General features: G+C 43.1%; 1 protein-coding gene across 14 annotated transcripts in view; it reads left to right on the top strand.

Moving 5' to 3' along the window:
* F8 (coagulation factor VIII) overlaps window positions 1-25,193 on the top strand; it is a 122,585-nt gene that overhangs the window by 6,844 nt on the left and 90,548 nt on the right. For 9 of the 14 annotated variants that reach the window (XM_079911279.1, XM_079911268.1, XM_079911269.1 and 6 more), the window contains 5 exons: window positions 9,620-9,741; window positions 12,738-12,860; window positions 17,316-17,528; window positions 20,793-20,861; window positions 23,804-23,905. In XM_079911279.1, coding sequence (XP_079767405.1) covers window positions 9,620-9,741; window positions 12,738-12,860; window positions 17,316-17,528; window positions 20,793-20,861; window positions 23,804-23,905 — 629 coding nt within the window. Of the gene's footprint in view, window positions 1-2,878; window positions 4,102-9,619; window positions 9,742-12,737; window positions 12,861-17,315; window positions 17,529-20,792; window positions 20,862-21,688; window positions 21,779-23,803; window positions 23,906-25,193 lie in introns of those variants that run through there. The other 5 variants (XM_079911280.1, XM_079911281.1, XM_079911277.1 and 2 more) reach the window with 5 other exon arrangements.

The following is a 25,193-nucleotide window of genomic DNA, read 5'->3' as shown; positions in this document are numbered from 1 at the left end:
ATATTCCATCATAGGTTTTTAGAAGATAATGGTTACAGTTCCTTGTGCTATACTGTATATCCTTGTTGCTTACGTATTTTATATATAGTAGTTTGTGTCTGTTAATCCCATACCCTTAATTTGTCTCTCCCCCCTTCCCTCTCCCCTTTGATAGCCATGTTTGTTTTCTATATCTGTGAGTCTGTTTCTGTTTTGCATATACATTCATTTGTATTATTTTTTAGATTCCACGTATGAGTGAAATATATAGTATTTGTCTTTCTGTGTCTGACTTATTTCACTAAGCATAATATTCTCTAGGTCCATCCATGTTGCTACAGATGGCAAGATTTCATTCTTTTTTATGGCTGAGTAGTATTCCATTGTGTGTGTGTGTGTGTGTGTGTGTGTGTGTGTGTGTGTGTGTGTGTAAAACACATCTTCTTAAGTCAATTGTCTGTTGATGGGCACTTGGGTTGTTTCCATGCCTTGGCTATTGTAAATAGTGCTACTATGAACATTGGGGTACATGTATCTTTTCAAATTACTGTTTTCATTTTTTTCTGGATATATAACTTTATTTTTTACTATTATTATTAGATTTGGTATTAAAGTTTTATTGGCTTTATCAGATGAATTGGTGAGTGTTCTATCCTTTTCTATTGCCTAAAATAGCTCAGATAACATTAGAGTTATCTGTTGTTTTAAAGTTAGATAAGACTCACATATGAATCCATTTGGTCCAAGTGACATTTGCAATATCTTTAATCATCTCTTCAGGCTCTTCTATGTTAACTAGTCAAATCAAAATTCAACTTATTTTTGGAGTCAGCTTTAATAATTTTATACCTTTCTAGGAAATCATTTCCTTTATTTTTTCAATTTTGTTGCCACTGTGTTGCATATAGCACTCTCTCATGATTCTTTTACTCCACATCATCTGTAGCTATTTGCCCTTTCTCATTCTTAAAGTCCTAAATTTTTGTTATTTACCTTTTCTACATGAACAAGTTTATAACGGATTTCTCTTTGGTTGTTGTTGGGGGTGGTCTTTTCAAATAATGAGCTTTTGGCTTTTTTTGTTCTTCTTCGTTATTTTTTTTAAATTAATTAATTTATTTTATTTATTTTTGGCTGCATTGGGTCTTTGTTGCTGTGCACGGGCTTCCTCTAGTTGCGGTGAGCGGGGGCTACTCTTCGTAGCGTTGCCCGGGCTTCTCATCGCGATGGCTTCTCTTGTTGCGGAGCATGGGCTCTGGAGCACAGGCTCAGTAGTTGTGGCTCAAGGGCTCTAGAGTGCAGCCTCAGTAGTTGTGGCGCACGGGCTTCGTTGCTCCACGGTATGTGGGATCTTCCCAGACCAGGGCTCAAACCTGTGTCCCCTGCATTGCCAGGCGGACTCTTAACCACTGTGCCACCAGGGAAGTCCCTGGTTATTTTTTATATTTAATTAATTTTCATATTTTATCTTTATCAACGATAGTTTCTTTTGGCTTGTCATGCTATATTTTTTCTAATATCTTAGGGAAAATAATATGTTCTTTTCTCTTTCTTTTGTCCTTTGTTTTTAACAGTGAAGGCATTTAAAGCTATACGTTTTTCTCTGAGAACAATTTTTCCATATCCCATAGGTTATGTTATGAAGAGTTTTCTTTTCATTGTTTTCAGTAGAGTCTGTAATATCCTCTTTGATTTCCTTTAGAAGCATGATTTTTAATCACATTTTTAATTTGGTTGTCAAGTTATTTTTTTGGTATTTGGATCAGCTTTGAGCATCCTGTTAGTTTCCTACTGCTGTGTAACAAATTACCTTAAACTTAGCAGTTTGCAACAACATCCATTTATCATCTCCCAGTTTCAGTGGGTCAGAAGTCCAGGTGGGCTCAACTAGATACTCTGCTCAGGATCATACAAGGCCAAAATCAAGGTGTTGACAGGGCTTTGCTCCTTACTGGAGACTCTGTAGGGGAATCCACTTCCGGGCTGAATTGGAATTTAGTTCCTTCTCTCAGTTTCCATGCGGCACCCTCCATCTTCATGCTAGCAAGAGTGCATCAAGTCTGTTTCATGCTTCGGATCTGTCTAACAGAACATATTCATGAGCATAACACCAAACGGCAAAGGTCACGAGGAACAACATTTTGCCTACCACAGGTGTAGTTTACATACAATGAAACACGCAGATTTTCAAATGTACAGTTTGATACGCTTTGGCAAACGCATGCAAGTTACATAAGCACCACCCTAGTCAACCCTCCTGCAACTTTTCAGTGAGTCTCTCTACCCTTACCTGGCACCAGGCAATAAGCTCCTTTCTGGAATTACAGATGCGCTTTTGGAGTTACAAGACTTTTATATCAGTAGATTCATACAGTATGCATTCTTCAGTGTCTGGCTTTTTATCTTAAGCATCGTGATTTGGAAATTCACCTAGGTTGTTGCATGAAGTTGTTCTGTCCTTTTTATTGCTGATTACTACTCAATTATGGGAATATATCACAATGTGTATATCTTTTCCCTGCCACATGGACCTTTGGATTGTTTCCAGGGGCTAATATAAATAAGCCTGCTATGAACATACCTGTGCAAGTTTTTGTGTGGCCATCTGCTTTCCTTTATCTTACATCAATATCTAGGAGTGAAATTGCTGGATCATGCTGAAATGCATGTTTAACTTTATAAGAAACTACCAACAGATTTCTGGAATGGTTGTACCATTTTGTACTCTCACCAACAATGCATGGAAGTGCCAGTGGCAACACACACTGGACAATATTTGATGTCACCAGTATTTAATTTTAGTCATTTTAATGACTATGTGGTGGTATCTTATGTATGTTTAATTTACATTCTCTGATAACTAAAGATGCTGAGCATCTTTGCATGTGTAATTGACCATTCCTGTATCTTATTTAATAAAATGTTTATTCAAATCTTCGGCCCAGTTTTAAATTGGGTTGTCTTATTATTGTTGAGTTTTGAGAATTCTTTGTATATTCTGGATAGAAGTGAATTTTCAGATATACCTGTTTTCAATATTTTCTCCCAGCACAAAGAGTTTCATTTTAATGAACTCCAATTTATCTATTCTTTTTTCCACTGGTTGCTTGTGGTTTTGGTGTCATATCTAAAAAGCCATTGCCAAATCCGAAGTCACAAAGATTTACACCTGTTCTCTTCTAAGAGGTTTGTAGTTTTAGCTCTTATATTTAGTTCTTTGATACACTGAGTTAACTTTTGTGTATGGTTTAAGGAAGCGATCCAAGCCTGTGGTTGTGCAGTGTTAATGATCCTGAAGTAGAGGCCCAGATGGTCGGTAGCCTGGTATCTAAATGAACCATTGACCATTTATCCATTAATGTTGGTCTTTTTGAAGATTAATATTGAAATATTTGTACTTAATACATTGTGCTTGTATTATAGTTTTCATCTAACATGCAGGCTGAGGTATAGTGAATAATAGACCGAGTGTAAAATTGAATTGAATGGAGAAAATGATTTATTATCTAGCTTTCTGTTGTTTTATAGGCAGTCACATGTATTTACCAGGAAAAAGTTGATAGAATTTTTATTTTGATGACACCATTTTATAGTCTAGATTATTTTGATACTGATTAACAGGATAAGCTGACTCTGGACACATCCTGACAACCTCTGCCAAGGTCTGAAACAAACATCTGGGAAAATTCAGTTTTGTATTATCTATTCCTGCAGCTGCTCAACTTCTTCTAAGCAAGGGTCAGGGAATATAATAGGTTTTCCGATTGGTTTTAGATAAAATGTGAAAGAACAGTTCAGGTCAAGGACATTGTTGCCAAATATATTTGGCAAGATTTATATATCAAACCTCAAGGGAAATACACAAACAAAAAACCCACATAAGTTAGGAAGGAGTAAAATCTGTGAACCCGGGAACATTTTGTCACTTACTGTGCAGATTACCCTGAATCTGAGACATAAATCACGTCCCACTTGACTAGGGCCTAGGCCTTCTGTTTCTGTCTCACAATCTTGATCTTTTATCTGGCTTTTGGTTTTCACTCTTCCCTCAGAGAGAGAAAAATTTGTTTTCTGTGTGCTCGTGATCCTGTTCCTTCTCTGCTCGTCCAAGCTCTTGATCTAGTAAACATTTTTTATGTCTTATATTTTCATTTTAGTCATAAATATTAAAGTGAAAGTACTGTGCTAGTGTATGTCAAAATACCTATCTCTGGACATGGGTCTGAGTCTTGTTAGAAACCAATGGAAACTTTGGAGAAACTGAGTAGGGTAGACTCAGGAGAACCAAGGAGATGGAGTGGGAAAAGGGGAAGGGAACAAACTAGGGATGAGTTGATGACTGTGGAAGGGCATAGTCTCAAAGTGGCCAGGAGGTGGGACAAATGAACCGAAGGGAGGAGTATACTCAATGATGTAGGCATCAAATAATGTAAAATGACTAAAAGCCATGTAGGTCTATGCCTAGGCTAATGCCATGGAAATTTCTAGAGATGGATGAAATTACAGCACATTTAAATATGAATTAATATCACCATTTGGGTTCCCCAGAAGCAGACTGTGAGATGGATATCAACGTGCAGGAATTTTATTTAGAGTGTTCTTGGGATCAATACCTGGGAAAGCAGGGGAGGGCGGAGGGAGAAGCTGGGCCGCAGTGCAGGCCAGTCCTACAAGGAGCTCTGGAGCGGGAATGACCCTTCTGAGTTGTCCCACTTGGGCCAACGCGGCCAGGCCCCCTGTGTCTCCGTACTGATCAGTCATTAAGCACTGGCTCTCGTGGGAAGGGGCGAGGCTATCCTAGGAAGGGGCGCGGCTATCCTGGGAAGGGGCGTGGCTATCCTGGGGAGGGGGCGTGACCTGCTCCAGAAAGGGGCTGTGGTCTGCTCTGGGAATGGGCGTGGCCTCCCTGAGAAGGGACAGTGGGCTGCTTTGGAAAAGGGGCGTCCAGGCCCTGTGGGCGGGGCATGAGCCTGGCGGGCCGCTCCTCGAAGATACCGGAGCTGAGGGCTGTCCTCCAGCAGCACCCACCCCCCAGGTGGCCGGGTTCGAGTACCTTCCTGGCCGCCCCCTCCCCATCGCCATCACAGCCCCCGCTCACTCACTGTCCATGTGCTCACCTGCATCGGGGGCAGCTTCTCCAGGCCCCAGGGGCCGTCTCATCGCGCCCCTCACCTGGTGTGGCTGCCCTGGGGTGTGACCCACTCCTGCCTGCTTCGCGTGAGACAGCCCTCCCCCCTGGTGGTCGTGCCCCGGGGGCTCCTCGTCTGGCGCGCCGCTCCTTGGGTACGGTAGCCCCAGGTGCCCAGGCGGCGCCCCTGCTTCTCACTCAGTGAGACTCTTGTGTTTTGTGCTGTGAGGACCTTCTACACTGCCGAGCCCAGAGCTGCAGGTGGAGATGGGCGGCGCAGACTCCCCGGGTGGGTCACGGGGGAAGAGAGGTTCTTTTGCTGCCATTCTTTGGTTCCTAAACCCGTGTGTTCTCATTGGGGCCACAGAACCATCTTTGAATCAATGCATATCCAGCACCTTGGAGGTTGACCCTCTATCCTTATGGAGCCCTGCCTCCAAGCTGGAGCTTTAGCTGTGCCTTTAAGAGGTCATTCCATTGCTCTCTCTGTCTGGCAGCTTCTGTATGGGGTGGCATCTGATAAAGCCAGTGGATGCCATGGTCATGGGCTCACTCCAGCACCTCCTTTGCTGTACAGTGGTCTCCTGGTCTGATATGATATCATATGGGATCCTACATCAGTGAATCAAACCCTCTGTGAGCCCTCAGACAGTGGTGCTGGCTGAGGCCCTGCAGGCAGGAAAGCTAACATATCCCTGAAATACATGTCTCTTCTCTTCAGAATGAAGAGCCAGCCCTTCTAGGGTGGAAGGGATCCAATGCAATTTGCCACCGAATCGCTGGCTGGTCTCCATGATGGACAGTGCCCAGTTAGGAACTCAGCATTGGTTTCTGTTGCTGGCAGGTTGGATTTGGGGAGGCAACACAAGTTAAATCAGCCTTAGTCAGTGGGAACCCTTGCTTTTGGGTCCAGGCATTCATTCTCTCCACGCCTCCACAGCCACTTGGCTCACATCTTGCCAGCACTGAGATGGCCCATGTAGAGGCTGGCTAATGGTAATCGTCAGTCATTTTGTCTGTTATTGTTTTGCACTTCTTCCACAGTAGCTATTCTCTGATGGCATTAACATATGACATGAAGGTTTTTTATTTTGTACCCACTCACTAATATGCCTTCGCCCCAGACATCCTTGTCCTTGACCTTCCAGTCCTTTTCTTTCTAGGCCCTTGAACAGCCAGCCAAGCCATTTGCTGCTGTCCATTAGTCTGTATATATTGGAACCTTGGGTAGTTTTCTCTTTCTGCTCAAAGTGAACAACCAACATTAGGCAGCATTTGGCCCACCGGGAGATTACCCTTCACCACTGTCTATTGAATCCACCCCTGAGTGGGGCTGACCCAACTGTACATAATCTCAGGCTTCTTCCCCCCCAGCAACCGGTCGTCAGGGACCCCCCACATGACTGTGGGTGTGACTTGAGGTAAAGGTGGCTGTGTAGCACGAGTAGATGAGATGGGCCTCTGACAATCTGCTCATTCAGCCTGCTCGTGCACTCTGGTCCATGCAGATCCCCACGCCTGCCTCCGTAAATCAGCTCCTTTTACTGGAAGGGCTTCCTTATCAGTACGCTGGCTTCTGGCCCTCAGCCAGTACATAGAGTCACTTGTCCTGGCCTTGGGCTGGCCGAGCTGCTCCCGGCACGTGCTTTCTCGGGTGTCCTGGAAACCCTGGGATTGAGTGAGCTGCAAGGCTCCCTGGGAGGGGAGGGCTGTCAGGGAGGAGAGAATTAAGTCAGTCTCATCTTTGCCTCCTCCTTGAGAGAGGTGTACGCAAAACAGTGCACACTTGGAAGGAGTGTCTTCAGTCCATCTGCTGCCCCATCCCTCCAAGGCTGCTGAGGTCTTCCTCTGTGACTGTCGCTTGGCCAGTTTCTCTCGCGCTTGCAACAATCTTTATGTGAAGCAAGAGCTGCTAAACTGTTAGGTGCCGGCTCACCATTTTCAGGCTCGGCCAAACCCTTGTGTCTTCTGAAGGGCCGTCTCCCTCCTTTCCTGGGCTTGTCCTTCCTCCTTAGTTTCAACACTGTCTAGGGCTCACAGGGCTTCCTTCTGCAAGTGGCTGTCTGGTGTGTCTGCCTGTGTCTATGCCTCTTCTTTCCACCGTCGCCTGCTGTTCGTGTTGAGCGCGACTCCCAGAAACTCGCATAGCAGCGTCTGCTCTGTCTGCCATTCGATGCACGTTTATTTTTCACCAGAGCCGTTCAAACCTACGTCTCTGGGCCACACCCCTCATCAGAGCTCCAGGGGCACAAACTCGGGGACCTACCAGATGGTTCCACCCTGCTGGGTACCAGCTTCGCCTTAGCATAGCCACAGTTTGGGTGGGCGGAGGGCCACTGTGTGCCTCACGAAAGAGCTCTGACAGCCTCACGCCTGCCCTTTCGCTGGGAAGCACCGTTTGGGGGCCTTTTAAGTTTTCGGTCGTTCTGAGCGGGGTTCTGCTAATCACGGGTGACAGCATTGCCACAGATTTATAGCTGTCGGTGAATTAGCTGAAGCACATGGGATGAAAGAGAATGTTGCCAACAACATTGTGCAAGTAGTGACAACTTCTGTGCTTCCTTGGGTGATTTTATAGCTGTTTAAGCACACAAATTTCAAAAAAAAAAAAGGATTGTCTGCTTCTTTTCTTTTGTGTATGTATGTGTGCGGGAAGTTTATTGGGAGGAGTTCATTGGGGCTCAGCTTACCGAGGCTCACCAAGTGCCTGGATAGTTTCCCTGAGGAATGATGACATATCAGGGCCTTAGCGTTGGTCTCTGTCCCTGGCAAGCTGGACATCTACAACAGCAGTAGCTAGATCAGCCGTGGTGAGTCCATGATGTTGAGCCCACGCATAGTCACCATCATGGCTCCTCCATTTATATGTCCATCTTGGCAGCATTGGGGTGCCAACGACTGAGGCTGGCTAACATCAACTGGCTAAGTCATTCAGTTTACTTGGTTGTTTGGTGCAGTTTCCTTGGCAGAAAGTGCAGCATTTATTGCAAGACGCCCAACCTGGGGCCAAGCAAGGAGAACGGGCAGCTCATATGCTCAAAAGACCCGAACACCCCGATGGCTTTCGGGGAAGGGCTTTTGAAGGCAAGGTGAGGGAGGGGGTGGCGGGATACCTGATCAGCTTATGGACGTTCTTCTGACTGCTTGGTGGTGAGGTAACCAGGTGGTATTTCGGGAGGGAGTCAACATCATCAGCCTTCTGGTTCCAGTGGTCTGGGGTCTACACGCCGGTGGTCAGCACGCCCTTACCTTCTTCCGCCCGGTGGGGGTCTTAGTATCTGCAAAACAACTCAGGGATATGACTCAGGGTATGATCTCTAGCCCTTGAGGAGCAAATTTCTCTCTCCTTTTCAGTGTTGGAAGTTTCTGTTGTTATATGCTCAAGCTCAGAGATTTTTTCCTGACAATATCCAGTTTACTAAGGAGCCTATCGAAGGCACTCTTCATTTCCATTACAGTGTTTTTGATCTCTACCATTTCTTCTTGATTTTTCTTAGAATTTCCATCTCTCTGCTTCTATTATCCATCTGTTCTTACATGTTGTCTACTTTTTACATTAAAATATTTAACATATTAGTCATAGTTTTTTTTTTAATTTCTGGTCTAATACTTCCAACATTCTTGTCATATCTGACTCTAGTTCTGCTGCTTGTTCAGTCTCTATGAACTGTGGGGTTCTTTTTTAATGCCTTTTAGTGTGCCTTGTAAGTTTTTGTTGAATGATGGATGTGATGCACTGGATAAAAGGAACTTCGGTAAATTAGGCCTTTAGTAACGTGGTGGTGAGGTGAGGGGAAGTGCTCTATAGCCCTGTGATCAGGTCTCAGTCTTTCAGTGAGCCTGTGCCCCCGGACTGTGGACTTCACCACTGCTTCTCAGTCTCACCCCTTGACACAGGCTGGCTAGAGTTGGGTATTTCCTTTCCTCTACATGGAAGGAGAAGCAGGGTGATGTTGGGTATCTTCCTTCTTCCAGGTAGATGAAGCTGTGATTAAAATCCCAGAATGATAAGCTCTGGTAAAATAATTTCTCATGAGGGCAGGCATAAGAACAGAATGCTCTGGCATATTTTAACTTTTTTTATTTTTATTATTTTTTAAAATTTATTTATTTTATTTCCTACTACAGCACTGGTTCCCACAGGCATTCCTACTTGAAGGTTTCTGTTCTAGTCAGTTGTGATTCTCTGCATTCACCTGTCTCTCTAATTTGGGGGGCAGCAGTTTTCTCTGTGACTTCATATACAGCTTCCAATCTGCCTTGTTAACAGTAGAGGAGAGTGGGGTGGAAGCATTACTTCCAGCTGTTTTTTAAATTATGTTTTATTTTTTTGGCCACACCACACGGCATGCGGGATCTTAGTTCCCCGACCAGGGATCGAACCTGAACCCACTGCACTGGAAGCGTGGAGTCTTAACTACTGGACCACCAGGGAAGTCCCATAGCTGTTTTTTAAAGTGGGTTCAAAGAAGGGTCAACCAAAATGAATGACTTTTTCCTTTTTTCACACAGGTTTTCTCCTAGAGTGCCAAGATCTTTTCCATTCAACACCTCAGCCATGTACAAAAAGACTGTGTTTGTAGAGTTCATGGATCAGCATTTCAACATTGCCAAGCCCAGGCCACCATGGATGGGTAATGCAAACAATATTGACTCATTGTTATGAAACTGGGTATCTTATTTCCTTGCAAGGATTCCCCAGTCTTGGGGCTGCAGTTTTCTTGGCCAGGCTTCCCTTATTACCACCTCTCGGGGAAATACACTGGCTGAATGGTCTCAGTCTTCTTACTGGGCCCTCCTCCTCTGCTTGAGTGCCCTTTATCTTGGACCTGGGTTCATTTTATTTTCTCTCTGCTTCCAATCCCTAGCTGATCTTATCCATTCTCATGGCTTGAAACTATCATACATGCCAATAAGTCCCAAGTTTATATCTCTAGTTCAGACTGCTTGCTTGCTTGATACCTCCACTTAGGTGTCAAATAAGCATGTAACAAGATGTTAAGATGAGACATTTCCTACCTTAGAATGATTGCTCAGAATTATAGGTGACAAGTACCCCCAAATTCTAAAGAGAGATATCAGGCCACCTATTCAGGACTTGGTCAGGTAGTGGTCCAAAATTGGTTCAGCAACCTTTAGCCCATCATATACCTCCAGCCTGTATAAAAGAAGGTTAGGAACTTATGAAAGAGTTTAGATTTGAATATTTCTTTTTTTTAAATGTAATTAATTAATTAATTTTTTGGCTGCCTTGTGTCTTTGTTGCTGTGTGCCGGCTTTCTCCAGTTGCCTTGAGCAGGGGCTACTCTTCATTGTGGTGCGCGGGCTTCTCATTGCGGTGGCTTCTCTTGTTGCAGAGTATGGTCTCTAGGTACGTGGGCTTCAGTAGTTGTGGCTCGCGGGCTCTAGAGCGCAGGCTCAGTAGTTGTGGCGCACGGGCTTAGTTGCTCCGTGGTATGTGGGATCTTCCTGGACCAGGGCTGGAACCCATGTCCCCTGCACTGGCAGGCGGATTCTTAACCACTGCGCCACCAGGGAAGTCCCCTTGAGGATTTCTTTTGAAAGCATTTTGGTGTTTTGTATATTCCCATGGGGGGAGGGCGGCCTCTCCCTCATGTCAAGCTGCAGTGAGGGAGGCTTCAGGAGAATCATTTAGAAAACTTGACATAGTTCTTCTGGAGCTTGGAAGATACTGACTAGTGCCTGATTTTTATCTGGAAAAACTTTCAATGCCAGAGTGTTGGGGAGCTTCCCCTGATGGCGTAATAAGGAGAGTGGGCTATAGCAGAGGCTAACTGCACTGCAACTGTTACGTGTGAGACCAGGAAGGTCATAGGACAAGACTCGCCTCAAGAAGACCCTGCCTGAGAGGACTTCCTGCCAGGGCTAGGTGATCCCAACAGAAAAGGTCTATGTGATTGTACTGTCAGAAGCAGAAACTGAGGGGAGAGATAAAGTGACAGCTGGAGAGGGCGTATCCCATGCCAGGGGGAGGTGGAGTAGGGCGTCGCCATATTGAGAGGGAGAGAGTCTCTAAAGAACTCATATAAGTTCTCTAAGAAAGAAAGACCCAGAATTTTGGCATGTGCCACATCCAGGGGGTACCAAAGCCAAGAAAGATCTTGTCAGCATGTCTCTTTTTGCACTTGTCCTTTGTCCACTAGCTCCAACTTTAGAAAGTCCAGAGGCAGTAAAATGAGAAAGCGGTGAAGCTGGCAACCAAGCTTCCTTTTCCCATTACAGGTTCTGAGCCTGTTTCAGAACTGAACTGGAGGAGGGAGGGACCCTTAAATTGCAGGTGACATCAAGAATTTGATATTAGACCAGACTGGATTTATTAGTACCTAAAAATGATACTCTTACTATGTGAAGGTTACTGGAAAAAAAGTGGGACTGTTCAAAATGCAACAAAGGGAAATTCCACATACAATTAAAAACTATGAAAAATAAGCCTATTTCATATTTTCATCCCATTGAATCCAGTCCATTCAATAAAACCATTTGTAGGCATCTTGTACTTAGTATGTATATAAGTCAGAAGTCTTGATTTTCCTCTAAATTTTCTGTGCCATGGCCTGACTACCACCCACTTGTACAAACCAAAATCACAGGAGTCATTCCTGGCTCTCTCACTTCTTTCCCCCCATCTTCAATATCCAACCCATGAGCAAGTCTTGTTGACTTGTTGACCTTGTTGAAATTAATAGACCACCAGATATTTCTCCAGAAAAGATGGGTTTATTCAGGATCAGCAGAGAATTGCAATCTGGGATCTGCAACCATGGCAAGCTACAAACAAGTCCCTGAATAGCAAAGGGAGAGGAACACAGTTTATAGAGGGGAAAAGGAAGTTGGAAGGGCTAGAGTAAACAAAGAGTCTGTGGCTGCTCATTGGCTGAGTCCTTGCCAGGAAAGATGAGGCGTCTTCTTCCCCTTGGGTTCTGCTATTGTCACAGGGTGTGAGAGCGCCCCCTTCTGGTCTCCCAACTCTAGTTAATTGATGTTTCTGTTTATTAATATTTTTTACACTCTTCCTCCAAAACAAGTCCCAAGTCTGCTTCTTCTAAATTCCAAATTCATCCAAACTGCTGTAGCCTACAAAGTCCTACATGTTACGTGCCCTGCCTGCCTCGATAACCTTATTTTCTACTATTCCCTTGCTCATTCACTTTGCTTCAACCACATGTTAGTTTACCATATTTAAAGTGTCCTCTGCTTCCTGCCTCATCATTTTCTAGCACGCCATCATCATTTATAGCATTTATAACAACCTACAATTTTCTTCTTTCTTTATTTACATGCTTAATGTCTCTAAATGTGATCTCCATGATCTGTCTTGTTAACTACTGCATCTCTAGTGCCTAGGGCAGTTTCTAGAATATAGTAGGAACTCAATTATTAGTTGAAAGAATAAATGCATTGAATGAATTGCCAGAAATCTGTCTTCAGAACAACTATGAGGCTGAGCTGGTTATAGCAGTTTATGTATTCATTCATTCAGCTACTACTTTTTATCAATAACCATAGGGGCATGCTTCTCTACTGTGACTTTGACCATCACTTTTGTGATAACAGGTTTTCTGGAGTGCCACCCTCCAAATGACCTTTGGGGGACATCTCATTCTTTCAGGTCTGCTGGGTCCTACCATTCAGGCTGAGGTTTATGACACGGTGGTCATTACACTTAAGAATATGGCTTCTCATCCTGTTAGTCTTCATGCTATCGGCGTATCCTACTGGAAGTCTTCTGAAGGTGAGTCAAATGCCCTCCTATTGTCCTGTCATCCTAGGGACAGAAGAGTATTGAGTATAAGGGCATACAGCTACTGAAAGGTGGATTCGGGATTCAAACCTAGGCCCATTTCATGAAGTCAAGAACCTTGTCATTTCAGTCTAAACCCTAAAGTTTGTTGCTGTTCCCTGTTCTCCCTTGGGGAGCCAGGCCACGGATGTTAAAAATCCCACTGTAGGGGCTTCCCTGATGGCGCAGTGGTTGAGAGTCCACCTGCCGATGCAGGGGATGTGGGTTCATGCCCCGGTCCGGGAAGATCCCACATGCCGCGGAGCGGCTGGGCCCGTGAGCCATGGTCACTGAGCCTGCGCGTCCGGAGCCTGTGCTTCGCAACGGGAGAGGCCACAACAGTGAGAGGCCTGCATAAAGCAAAAAAAAAAAAAAAAAAAAAATCCCACTGTATCTGCCTTCCTATGCCCAGAAAACTTCCTAGGGAGGATCAAGGCCCATGGTATAGAAATGAAACAGAATTCTCCTTCTCCTTCCTTAGATTCAGACTTTCCAGATATCTCCTCTGCCTCCCCTCCCACCAATTTCTAAATATGTGATTAGGGCCAACTAGCAGAAGCACAAGCTGACCTCATTACAGCAAGCAACCTGTTTGGCCACAGTCCCCACCCCAACTAGCTTCTCCTTAACCTTCGCAGTGCAGGAAGGGGGTGAAGGGAGAGCCACAACAGACTGTGATATTGCCCAGATAGACTATGGCATATACAGATCAAGGAGATTCAAGTAAATCATTAAGAAATTATTGGAGCACACGCCCTGTATTGTACGGTCTAACTATGCTTATGCGTTGACTAATTTCTCATTCTGAAATTGGAAAGCATTAGTTTTCTAGGTTGCGCTCGTTAGGTCAGGGCAGATCTGGACTGGAGGAAGGTGAAAGACAGGAGGGGGCAGGTGCTATAGAGGAAAAGTCATCCCAGGTTCTGACTTGTGCCTGGCAGGCTATTTCTATGAGGTTTATCTACTTGGAAGCTTCCAGAACTAATCTAGGGGCATTTTAGAGAGACCAGGGTTCCCACAATTCTGCAGCTGGGAGCTGACCATAGAGATGACTCTTTTGCACCCTAAGCCTGGTGAGTTCTGGAAAAACAGACTATCATCTCTCACACATACAGCTACAGTGGTTCTACCCAGGAACAACACAGTGAGTCAATGGCCTAATGCCCATGCGATTTACGATCCTAGCACGAGCCTGTGTATTTATATGTTATGATCCACAGGCTCCTGGCCTTCTTAGACTAGCCTGGGGGCCCCGGGATGTAAGTTAAATCTGTGACGTGATGATGTTGAGTATCAACTTCATATGCTTGTTGACCTTTCTGATATCCTTTTGTAAAGTATCTGATCAACTGTTTAAATGTTTTCCTGTTGAAAAAAAAATGAGTTGTTTATCTTTTTCTTATTGATTTGTAGAGGTACTTTATATATTCTGAATACAAATCCTTTGACAGATATAAATATTTGCATATCTTCTTCCAGTCTGTAGCTTGAATTTTAATTTTACTCTCTTAATAGTTTTCTTTTTTGGTAAACAGAAGTTCTTAAAGTTAATTAAGCACGAAAATTCAACAGTTAATGAAGCACAAAAAAGGTATCACATTTTTTTCCTTTTATGTTAGAGCTTTGTGTCTTATTTAAGACATTTGCCTATCCCAAGGTCATGAAGAATTTCTTCTATGCTTTCCTCTAGAAGTTTTATTATTTTCCCTTTCATACTTATGTCTGTGACCCATCTTAAATTAATTTTTGTGTATGGTTTCCCTACAGCATCTTTAAACAGCTTTGTTGAGGTATAATTTACATACCATAAAATCCACTCATCTAAAGTAGTTTGATGACTTTTACTAAATTTAGACAGTTCTGCAGCCATCAACACAATCCATGTCAAGAAGTTCTGTCTTTGCAGTTCAAGCCCCATTCCCACTCTCAGTCCCAGACAACTTCTGATCTGATTTCTATCTCTATAGCTTTGCAAGCCTGTCATTTTTATCTCCCAAACCAACTCTGGTAAATTATATTTCAGTTCACCAAATAGTCATCTCCTCCCCCAGAGTGGCAAGAGTACATTTCCCTGCCATATTGTTGTTGGATGTGGCCATACGCTGTATGCCAAGATAGCTAGTTCACATGGAGTGTCTGTCAAAGGAAATTTCAAGTTTGGTCTTGAGCTGAAAATGGAAACCCAGTACTAGAGAAAGGCTTTTAATTTCTTCTCTGGACGAGTGGCGTTCTAAGACGCCAACCTAGGCTGTAAGTAGGTCCACAAAATGAGGCTCTGAGTAGGAATGAGATGAGGTTGGCCATGAGCTGCCAAACTTTGAGGGAGCTGTGAAAGACAGTATGGGGGCATACGAGTTAAGAAGTACCAACCTGAAGCTGCTGAGCAGACATCAGGCAAAGGAAAAATAGCTGAAGGCACCAGAGAGTGAAGTGGAGTAGCCTCTGAAACACAGCATTTGTCCTGTGGTAGAGTAGTCATGCCCAGGGGTCACTGAGCTGTGGCCTTTCACGACTGAGACCAACAAAAATCCTTGGCATGGGGAGTCAGAATGTGGGTCTCAACTCCTGCTGGACACCCAGGAATTTGGGATGTCTCAGCAGGGTAGCTTCTGGGGGCCTAGGCCAGACCTGGGGCAAGGCTGACCCAGCAGCAGCAGGGGGTTGACTAGAGGGCTAACCAGGACACTGGAAGCAGACAGGCAGACTTTCTGAACTCTCAAATGTCCCAACAGTGTTCTTCCTCATATAATAGAAGATAAAAATTACACAAAACACATTCTGCTTAGAATATTTGTGGTGGCTGATATATAAGCTCAGGTAGGACTCTGATGGAGACATCCGTAGATATGTGAACTTTAAGGGCTGTGCACAATGCTTTTTCCCAGGCGCCGCCTACTTCACTTGGTCTTGACAAATCAACTTTGTCTTCACCGAAGGATAGACCTTGTTATTAGCAACCTGAGAAGAACCCGAAATCTCAGGTTCAAGCTTTCAACATTCTGAACATCACTTCCTACTTTTCCAGCTGTCATTCTCTCACTGCCCACTCCTACAATTCTTCATTCTCATTGGAATCCACCATGTACTGACCCTACAATTTTTCACCGTCTGCCTTGCCAAGACGGGTATAATTTTCACGCGTTCTTGGCCTCTCATCAACCCCCCAACCCCAACCTTAGTATTAGGAAAAAGGACATTCTTCTCCTAATGAAATATTTCAAACAAAAAAAGGTACGGGAAATAATAGAGCAAACAAACATGTACCCATTACCTCACTTCGGCAAATCTTAACATTTTGCCATGTTTGCTTACTTTATTTTAAGAAATTAAACATTATAGATATAGTTGAAGCCCCTTCTTTACCCGTCCATGATCCCCTCCCTCCCTATGCAAATGTATTCACTATTCAGAATTTTATACCAACCCACAATCACACAGACACCTGAACCACACTCTCCAACCTGAGGTACAACTCACATTTTTCTAAATGTCCCCCAGGATCTGCCAAGCACAGGTATTGGTCTGCTTTTGCTTCTGGATGAAGCCAATTGTCCGTAGTGCTCACTGGAGGGGCACCCCTTTAGCAAAGAGGCTGACTTTATAGTGGGCCAGTGCAGGGGGTCTCTTGTACAGCTCTGCTGGAGAGGTCCCTCTATTAGATGTATAGCTGTTGTGGGGTACGATGGGATATAGATGAGGAGCACCCTGAATGCCTTGGGAGGCTCTGGAGTCTCAGAGACCCTGATGAATCTGAGAAGCTAAGGTGCGTTGCTAGAAAAATAGTTCAATAGAAGTATAAGTGTTATGGTCGGTGAGTTTCAATATTTTCTACTTCAGTCCACTGAAATGATGTAGAAGCAATGACACGTCACTAACAATGAAAACATATAGTGCTCAGTGTAGAATAGAGGTATCAGGATAATCCAGGGGTCAATTTTAACATCACTAAGGATGGGACAGCCAGAAAATATCTGCCCCTGATATGGTCTGGCCCGCCAGAGAAGAACCAAGTTAAAAACAACATTTAAAAAAACCTCTGCGTCTCACCCTTCCCTGACCCTCACCAGTGCTCAGTAAAGAGTCTGGGACGAGAGTACATACCCATGTATGTCTACTGAGTTGAACTGACTTGAATTAGGTAAAAAGATGCAATAATGAAAGCAGTATTATTGTTACAATCTGGAGGTCTCAGAGGACCACTCAACCGCTCCTGTTTGCATTAGTGGTCAAGAACTCCTCTGCAACATATAAGGCTTCTCCCCATGTATAGCTGCTACTTGTTAGTATTCCAAATTAAGTTTCAGGAACACTGTTTCTTGTGTAGAGTCTACTGGTGACAATAAACTTGATGTTTCCTTGAGTGGGCAATGGGCATAGGAAGGACAATTTTATCCCTCCTTGATTTAGGTGCTGAATATGAGGATAAAACCAGCCAAAGGGAGAAGGAAGATGATAAAGTCATTCCTGGTAAAAGTCATACCTACGTCTGGCAGGTCCTGAAAGAAAATGGTCCAACGGCCTCTGACCCACCATGTCTCACCTACTCATATCTTTCTCATGTGGACCTGGTGAAAGACGTGAACTCAGGCCTCATTGGAGCCCTGCTGGTTTGTAGAGAAGGTAAGTATAAGAAAGAGTAGGATTGAGATGAAATAAGCCGGCAAGTACAAACATCTGAAAGAGGTTTCCTTTCCCTAGTGTCCTGCCATGGAAAGGAGAATAATGTAGTCTCCGAGAAGAACAGATGCCCATCCTGTGTAGCCAGAATGCACTGTAATGTTCAAGAAAAGCCAAGTTCTGGAATTAGGTCTCTCTTCTCTTCTTCTGCTTTCTACTTCAGATATCCTATGGGCTGTCTCAGTAGTGCCTTTTATAATTTTGTGTTAGGTGCCTTGAAACCTCCATGAAGGTAAATACATCCAAGTGTGTGATCAATGGCATATAGACCACTTCAGGAGGTTAGTCATCTGTAACCCAAAAACATAAAAATCTGAGAAAAGCAAGCATTTATACATGTTTATAAGTTCTTATTCTAAAAATCATAGTAATTTAAATTAAACCTTTTATAAAAAATTTTTTCCCGGGAATTCCCCGGCGGTCCAGTGGTTAGGACTCTTCACTCTCACTGCTGAGGGCCCGGGTTCAATCCCTGGTCATGGAACTAAGATCCCACGAGCTGCACGGTGCAGCCAAAAAAAAAAATTATTGAAGTATAATTGACCTACAACACTATTATAGTTCTAAGTGCACAACATAGTGCCAAGTGAATGAACAAATGAAAAGATGCTCAACTTGCTAATCATCAGGGAAGTACAAATCAAAACCTTGAGCTATCACTTCACACATATCAGAATGGCTATTATCAAAAAGACCACAAATAACAAGTGTTGGCAAGGATGTGGAGAAAAGGGAACCCTCCTGCACTGTTGGTGGGAATGGAAATTGGCACAGTCATTATGGAAAACAGTATGGAGGGTTCTCAAAAAATTAAAAATAGAGCTACCATATGATCCAGCAATTCCACTTCTGGGTATTTTTCAGAAGAAAATGAAAGCTCTAATTCAAAAAGATGTATGTACCCCAATGTTCATTGCAGCACTATTTACAACAGCCAAGATATGGAAGCAACCTAAGTGTCCATCAACAGATGAATGGATAAAGAAGATGTGGGGAATATTACTCAGCCATGAAAAAGAATGAAATCTTGCCATTTGTGACAACATGGATGGACCAGAGGGCATTATCCTAAGTGAAATAAGTCAGAGGGAGAAAGAAGATACTGTATGATTTCACTTATATATGGAATCTAAAAAACAAAATAAATGAGGGACTTCCCTGGTGGTCCAGTGGTTAAGAATCCATGCCCCCAATGCAGTGAGCATGGGTTCAGTCCTGGGTTGGGGAATTAAGATCCCACATGCTGCACAGCATGGCCAAATAATAATAATAACAAAACAGAAACAAATTCATAGATAAAGAGAACAAACAGGTGGTTACCAGAGGGGAGAGAGGTGGAGGGATGAGTGAAATAGATGAGGGAGACTAAGAGGTACAAACCTCCAGTTACAAAATAAATTTGTCACAGGGATGAAATGTACAGCATGGGGAATATAGTCAATAACACTGTAATAACTTTGTATGGTGACAGATGGCAACTGGACTTATTGTGGTGATCTCTTGTAATGTATAGAAACATAGAATCACTATGTTGTGGACTTGGATTATATGTATAATGACACGTGTCCATTATATTAGTATCATACAGTATCATATACGTCATATAGTATCATATATAGTATGATATATATGTCATATATAGTATCATATCACTGCCCTAAAAATCCTCTGTGCCCTGCCTATTCATCCTTCCCTCTCCTACCCTCTGGCAACCACTGTTCTTTAAATTGTCTCCATAGTTTTGCCTTTTCCGTATGTAGCCTTTTCATATTGGCTTCTTCCACTTAGTAACATGCATTTAAGGTTCCCCCATGTTTTTCATGGCTTGATAACTTCTTTCTTTTTAGTGCTGAATAGTATTCTGTTGTCTGAATGGACCAGTTTATTTATCCATTCACCTACCGAAAGACATCAGTTTCACTACTTGATAATTTAAAAAATATATAATAAAAAAATTAAAATCTTTTCAGACAGCTTTACCTGTATTTTAAATTTGTATGGGTGAGTTAGTTTCTTCGTCCAATTTAGCTTTTACTTTCCAAGCATTAAGTGTACAAGAGAGGACTTCTCTGGTGGCGCAGTGGTTAAGAATCCACCTGCCAATGCAAGGGACACGGGTTCGAGCCCTGGTCCGGGAAGATCCCACATGCCGCGGAGCAACTAAGTCCATGCACCACAACTACTGAGCCTGCACTCTAGAGCCCATGAGCCACAACTACTGAGCCTGTGTGCCACAACTACTGAAGCCCACATGCCTAGAGCCCATGCTCCACAACAAGAGAAGCCATCACAAAGAGAAGCCCGTGCACTGCAACGAAGAGTAGCACCCACTCGCTGCAACTAGAGAAAGCTGGTGCACATCAATGAAGATCCAATGCAGGCAAAAATAAATTAATTAATTAATTTTTTAAAAAAGTACAAGAGAGGAAAGAACATTATAAACAAAAATCTTCCTACTCAAAATAAACCTGCAAAGAAAACTTCCCAATCAAGTGAAAAAGTATGCTAAGAAAGACAGCTAACAAATTCAACAGTTAAAGCATGAAGCAAGCTTATTTGTAACATTGATAACTTTAAATATTGATATACATGGTGTTCATTTAAAGTGTGAGTATGTGTTTAATATAGACAGTAGTTATTTTGCTCATAACTTTTTTTTTTTTTTTTTTTTGCGGTACGCGGGCCTCTCACTGCTGTGGCCTCTCCTGTCGTGGAGCACAGGCTCCGGACGTGCAGGCTCAGCGGCCATGGCTCACGGGCCCAGCCGCTCCACGGCATGTGGGATCCTCCCGGACTGGGGCACGAACCCGCGTCCCCTGCATCGGCAGGTGGACTCTCAACCACTGCGCCACCAGGGAAGCCCTCTTTTTCTGTTTTCTGTTTGTTCTGAATATACATATATATGAAATATGGTTATATGGACTTGTAGTTTGTATGTCTTTTTAATTTCTTTTTTAGTAATTAATTCTTAGTGTATTTTATAAAAGCAAGGGTCTGCAACAAATCTGAAATTTTTAAAAAAGTCCTTTACCCCGAATAATTTTAGAATTACTGGCATAGGAGATGTGACACCAAGGAAATAATGTTATGGTAAAGTTAGTAAGAGACCAAGAGACAAAGCAGTTGATGAAGTAATGTATCCTCGTAGTGTCATTTTCCTATGAGAGGATTTTCAATAGAAGATAAGTGCTCTCACTTCTTTTTCAGGGAGTCTGACCAAAGAAAGGACACAGACCTTGCACGAATTTGTACTACTTTTTGCTGTGTTTGATGAAGGTTAGTGAGCTGCAGTCTGAATTTTGGTCTCCTGAAAGAAATGAAATATATTAATTTAATGTGGTACTTGAGCATGAGGGCTGTTAATGTCCAGAGGAAGTGATTACAGAAAGATCATAAACGACGTTATCATTCAGGAATGATGCAGACAGGGATGAAAATGAATTCCAAGGAAAAAATGTAAGCTGAGTTCCACTGGCAGCTATGAAGTAAGAAGATAGAGTAGCTGGGTAACCTTGTCCCTCTTATTAAATCCATCAACAAAGACTTTTTGCTTTACTTTCTCTTTTTTTTCCGGTTTGAAGCAAAGGAAAGTTTTATTCTTTGTGCAAAGAACAGAGAAGTGCGAGCTTGGACTCTAGAGCAAACGCCCTTCCGACAGGCCGTAGGCGGGGCTGCTTTATAGGGACGAGGGAAGGGGCGGAGCTCTCCCGGCAGGCGCAGCTGCAGACGCAGTGCGTGCACAGCGTCTCTGCACACGGCCTGCTGCGGCTGTCTGGCCTTGAGCGTCGTGGGCAGCTTCTGCTCCCAGCGGCGCAGCTGCAGACTGCAGTGCGTGCACAGCGTCTCTGCACACGGCCTGCTACAGCTGTCTGGCCTTGAGCGTCATGGGCAGCTTCTGCTCCCAGCGGCGCAGCTGCAGACGCAGTGCGTGCACAGCGTCTCTGCACACGGCCTGCTGCGGCTGTCTGGCCTTGAGTGTCATGGGCAGCTTCTGCTCCCAGCGGCGCAGCTGCAGACGCAGTGCGTGCACAGCGTCTCTGCACACGGCCTGCTACAGCTGTCTGGCCTTGAGTGTCATGGGCAGCTTCTGCTCCCAGCGGCGGAGCTGAGTCAAACCGGCAGGTGACGTGTCAAACCAGGAGGTCTGGTGTGAAGGGCTAGGGGCAAGGCCTGTACCCGCGACAACGTTTCATGTATGTAATTTTGTTTTGTTTGGTTGTTTGTTAGTTTTGGCTAAACGTGGGAGACATTTATTTACTTTCCCACATCGCCAATCATGGATACGAGTGGCTAAGGTTTCTATCTCCTCAGGAAAACACAGCCCAATTGAGTGACTATCACATCCTTTGGAGAATTTCAGTCTTTGGTCACAGCATTTAAGAGCTCCTAGTTTTGGTCCCACAAGCCCTTTTTGAAGTGACTTATTGCTTTACTTTCTAAATGCCCCCTGTTATCTTTTAAAGAAATGTTTACTAAAAATCATATATATTTAAGGTGTACATCATGATGATTTTAGATAAATAGATACAGATGGAGAAATGATTACTACAGTCAAACTAACATATCTCCTCACAGAGTTATTTCTTGTGTGTGGTGAGAGCACCCGAAATCTACTCCCTTAGCATATTTCCAGTGTTCAGTGTAGTATGATTAACTATAGTCATCACACTGCACATTAGATCCCCAGAACCTGTTCATCTTAAAACCGAAAGCTTGTACCATTTGACCAACATTTCCCCATTTCCCCAGACCCTGGCAGCCCCCCTCGTGTTCTGTGTTTCTATGAGTATACTTTTTCTTATCTTCATCTCTTACTTTTAAGTAACTTGGGCAAGTTACTTAACCCCTCTGTGTCTCAGTTTTATCCAGTTGAAAAGTGAAATAATAAGTACTATTTCATAGGATGGTTGTAAGGATTAAGCGGGTGATTTCGTCCTCGTCGCCGTCATGATCACCTTCTGAAGTGAGACCCCCCCATCGTCTCTCTCCTGACTAGTCTCCTTGTCTTTTTGTGCCCCCTGACACTTCATTATTACTATAGCAGCCAAAGGGAGCCTACCGAAATGTGAATCTGATCTTGTCACCCCAGCCCTTAAAATCCTTCAATTTTACATCAAGGCAAAATGTAAACGTCTTAACACACTGATACATGACCTAGTCTTTGACGACCTCTCTAGCCTCATTGTGCTTCTCTTCCTGCCTCACCGTTCATCACCGTTCAAGTTGCAGCCACACCGAACACATTTTGTGTAACACCCAAAACACGCCGTGCTTTTTCTTGTATCCGGACCTTTGCTTATGCTGTTGCTTCTGCCTGGAAAGCCTGTCTCCAGCTTCACACCAAGTTTCTCCTCCTTCTGGTCCAGGTTAGTTGCCTCTTTATATATTTCCACAGCACCTTGAGCTTCCTCCTTATGACACTAAATCATCATTGCTGGCTTTATTTAATATTTATCTTCTTTGACCTTGTATTCCTTTCTCTTCAGGCAAAGTGAGGTTCCTTCTCCTCTCTGCTCCCATAATAGCCTGTTCTTCTCTCTCTTACATCACTCTTCACTCTGTATTATAATTGTCTGCTTCTCTGTCTATTCGAGCTAAATTGTAAGCGCCTAGAAGGTAGAGGCTGTGTCTTCTTTGTCATCAGTGCCTAGTGCTCAGCAGTGTTCAGTAAATATGTTTAACTGAATGAACAAATGAGTGGATCAAGGGATAAATGAACTTATGAGAGTTCCCCAAAGGCTGGGTGCCTCAGAAAGGTTCAGTCCTTTGCACAAGGAGCTGCTAATAATAATATTTATAGTGCCTTTCACTCTTGTTAATTCCAGGGATGAGGTTGGAAAGCTTTCGGGTTCTTGGGCTTTCATTATTGCAAACTGGATGAAGCAGTTAGGACAGGGACAGGTACTGGCAGCCTTTTCCTAGGATGCTTTTCATGTGCCTCCTTTTAAATAAGTCAGCTAATGAATAGAATGAAATCATCATGGTGCAAATTAACCGATATTCTCCCTTCCACTAGTTATCATCTGTCATTATTCCTTTCCAAGTAGTGTCATGGATAAATATAGGGAGAGATCATTACTTTGAGCGAGAAATAGCTGCCTTTTGGTAACTGTCTTCTCCCTTTTTCTTACTGACTTTGAGGGCAAATCATCTGTGCCTACTGTGCTGACATGAGACAGACACTTAGCTGGCCCTCTATTCGCATCCTCTCTCAACAGGGAAAAGTTGGCACTCAGGAAAAAATGAGTCCTTGACACAGGCTGTGGACCCTGCATCTGCAATGCACACAATCAATGGCTATATAAACAGGTCTCTGCCAGGTATGTACAGCCTGCTCAAGAATCCTCAAGAGCTTCTGCATTCACCACACAGCTCTCTTCTCCAGTTCTCCTCAGTTATCTGAAAATTAAGGTTTCTTTTGCTTAAATGTAAATGGGCATCCAAGGATGAACAGATATTTAAGGAAAGCCTGAAACACAAAGACAATATGCAAAGATAAAGAAAAGTAGTATGCCTTGCCTTATCATCCGTTCCATCTGGATGTTCCTGAGTTACATCCTTTTATAATAAATATAATAAACAGGTTTCTAGTAAGTAAAAAAAAAGTAATAATAGGATTATATGAAAAAGAAACAATCAAAACAAGAATATGCTCACAAAATTAGGAATATGATTGTCAAAATACAAACTTAATAGAAAGTGGTATAAAGCAAACCTCCCAGAAAGCAAAACAAAAAGAGATTGAGAAAGCAAATCTCCCAGAAAGCAAAAGAAAAAGAGATTTTTAAAATCAAAGAAATGATAGAATGAAGTGTTAAAAAAAGAAAAGAGTTGAGTCTTTATATAAAAATTTCCCAGCAGGATAAATAAAATTAGGTTTGTGGAATTTCAAAGAACAAAGAGAAGATATATAAGCTTCCCCTGGGAGAAACAGGTCACATACAAAGGCATGAGAATTAGACTGGCAATGTAATAAACCAATACCTCAAAAGTTCTAAAGGAAAAGTTACTTTCAACCTAGAATTCATAGCCAAACTATAACTTAACTTTGGGGGAAGAATAAAGACATTTTCAGAAATGGTAGCCCTTAGAAGCCACTGAATATGTGCTACAATAAAACCAGAGAGTAAACCAAGAAAGAGGAAGTTGGAAAATTCAGACACCCAAGAAAATAATGAAGGACGAGGAAGGATATTTTCTTAACTCTTTTCTGTATTTTTCAAGAATTCTATAATTAATATGCATGATTTCAGAATTAGAAAAGAAATTAACTTTCAAAACATGCAAGTCCCTGCTCTCACATATCAAGTTAATTAACCTCTCTGGGCATCAGTTTCCTCGCCTCTAAGTGAGGGATGATAACTATAGTTTCTACATTCGCAGGGTTATTGGGAGTTAAAACTTGTAAAATACTTTGGACAGTGCTTGATGTTACACAAGTGCTCAGTAAACATTACTGTTATTAGTTATATTGCCATCATTGACGTTAGATTGGATGTGAGAAGTGAGAGTGGGGACAAGAATAACTCTCACTTGCATAATTGAATTCGGGATGGTACCATTCACTGAAATAAAGAAGTCTGGAATAAGGTGAGCTGATAAAGATTG

This window comes from Stenella coeruleoalba, assembly GCF_951394435.1.
Source record: "Stenella coeruleoalba genome assembly, chromosome: X".
Classification (NCBI taxonomy): Eukaryota; Metazoa; Chordata; class Mammalia; order Artiodactyla; family Delphinidae; genus Stenella; species Stenella coeruleoalba.
This window is presented reverse-complemented; position numbering and strand designations above follow the sequence as displayed.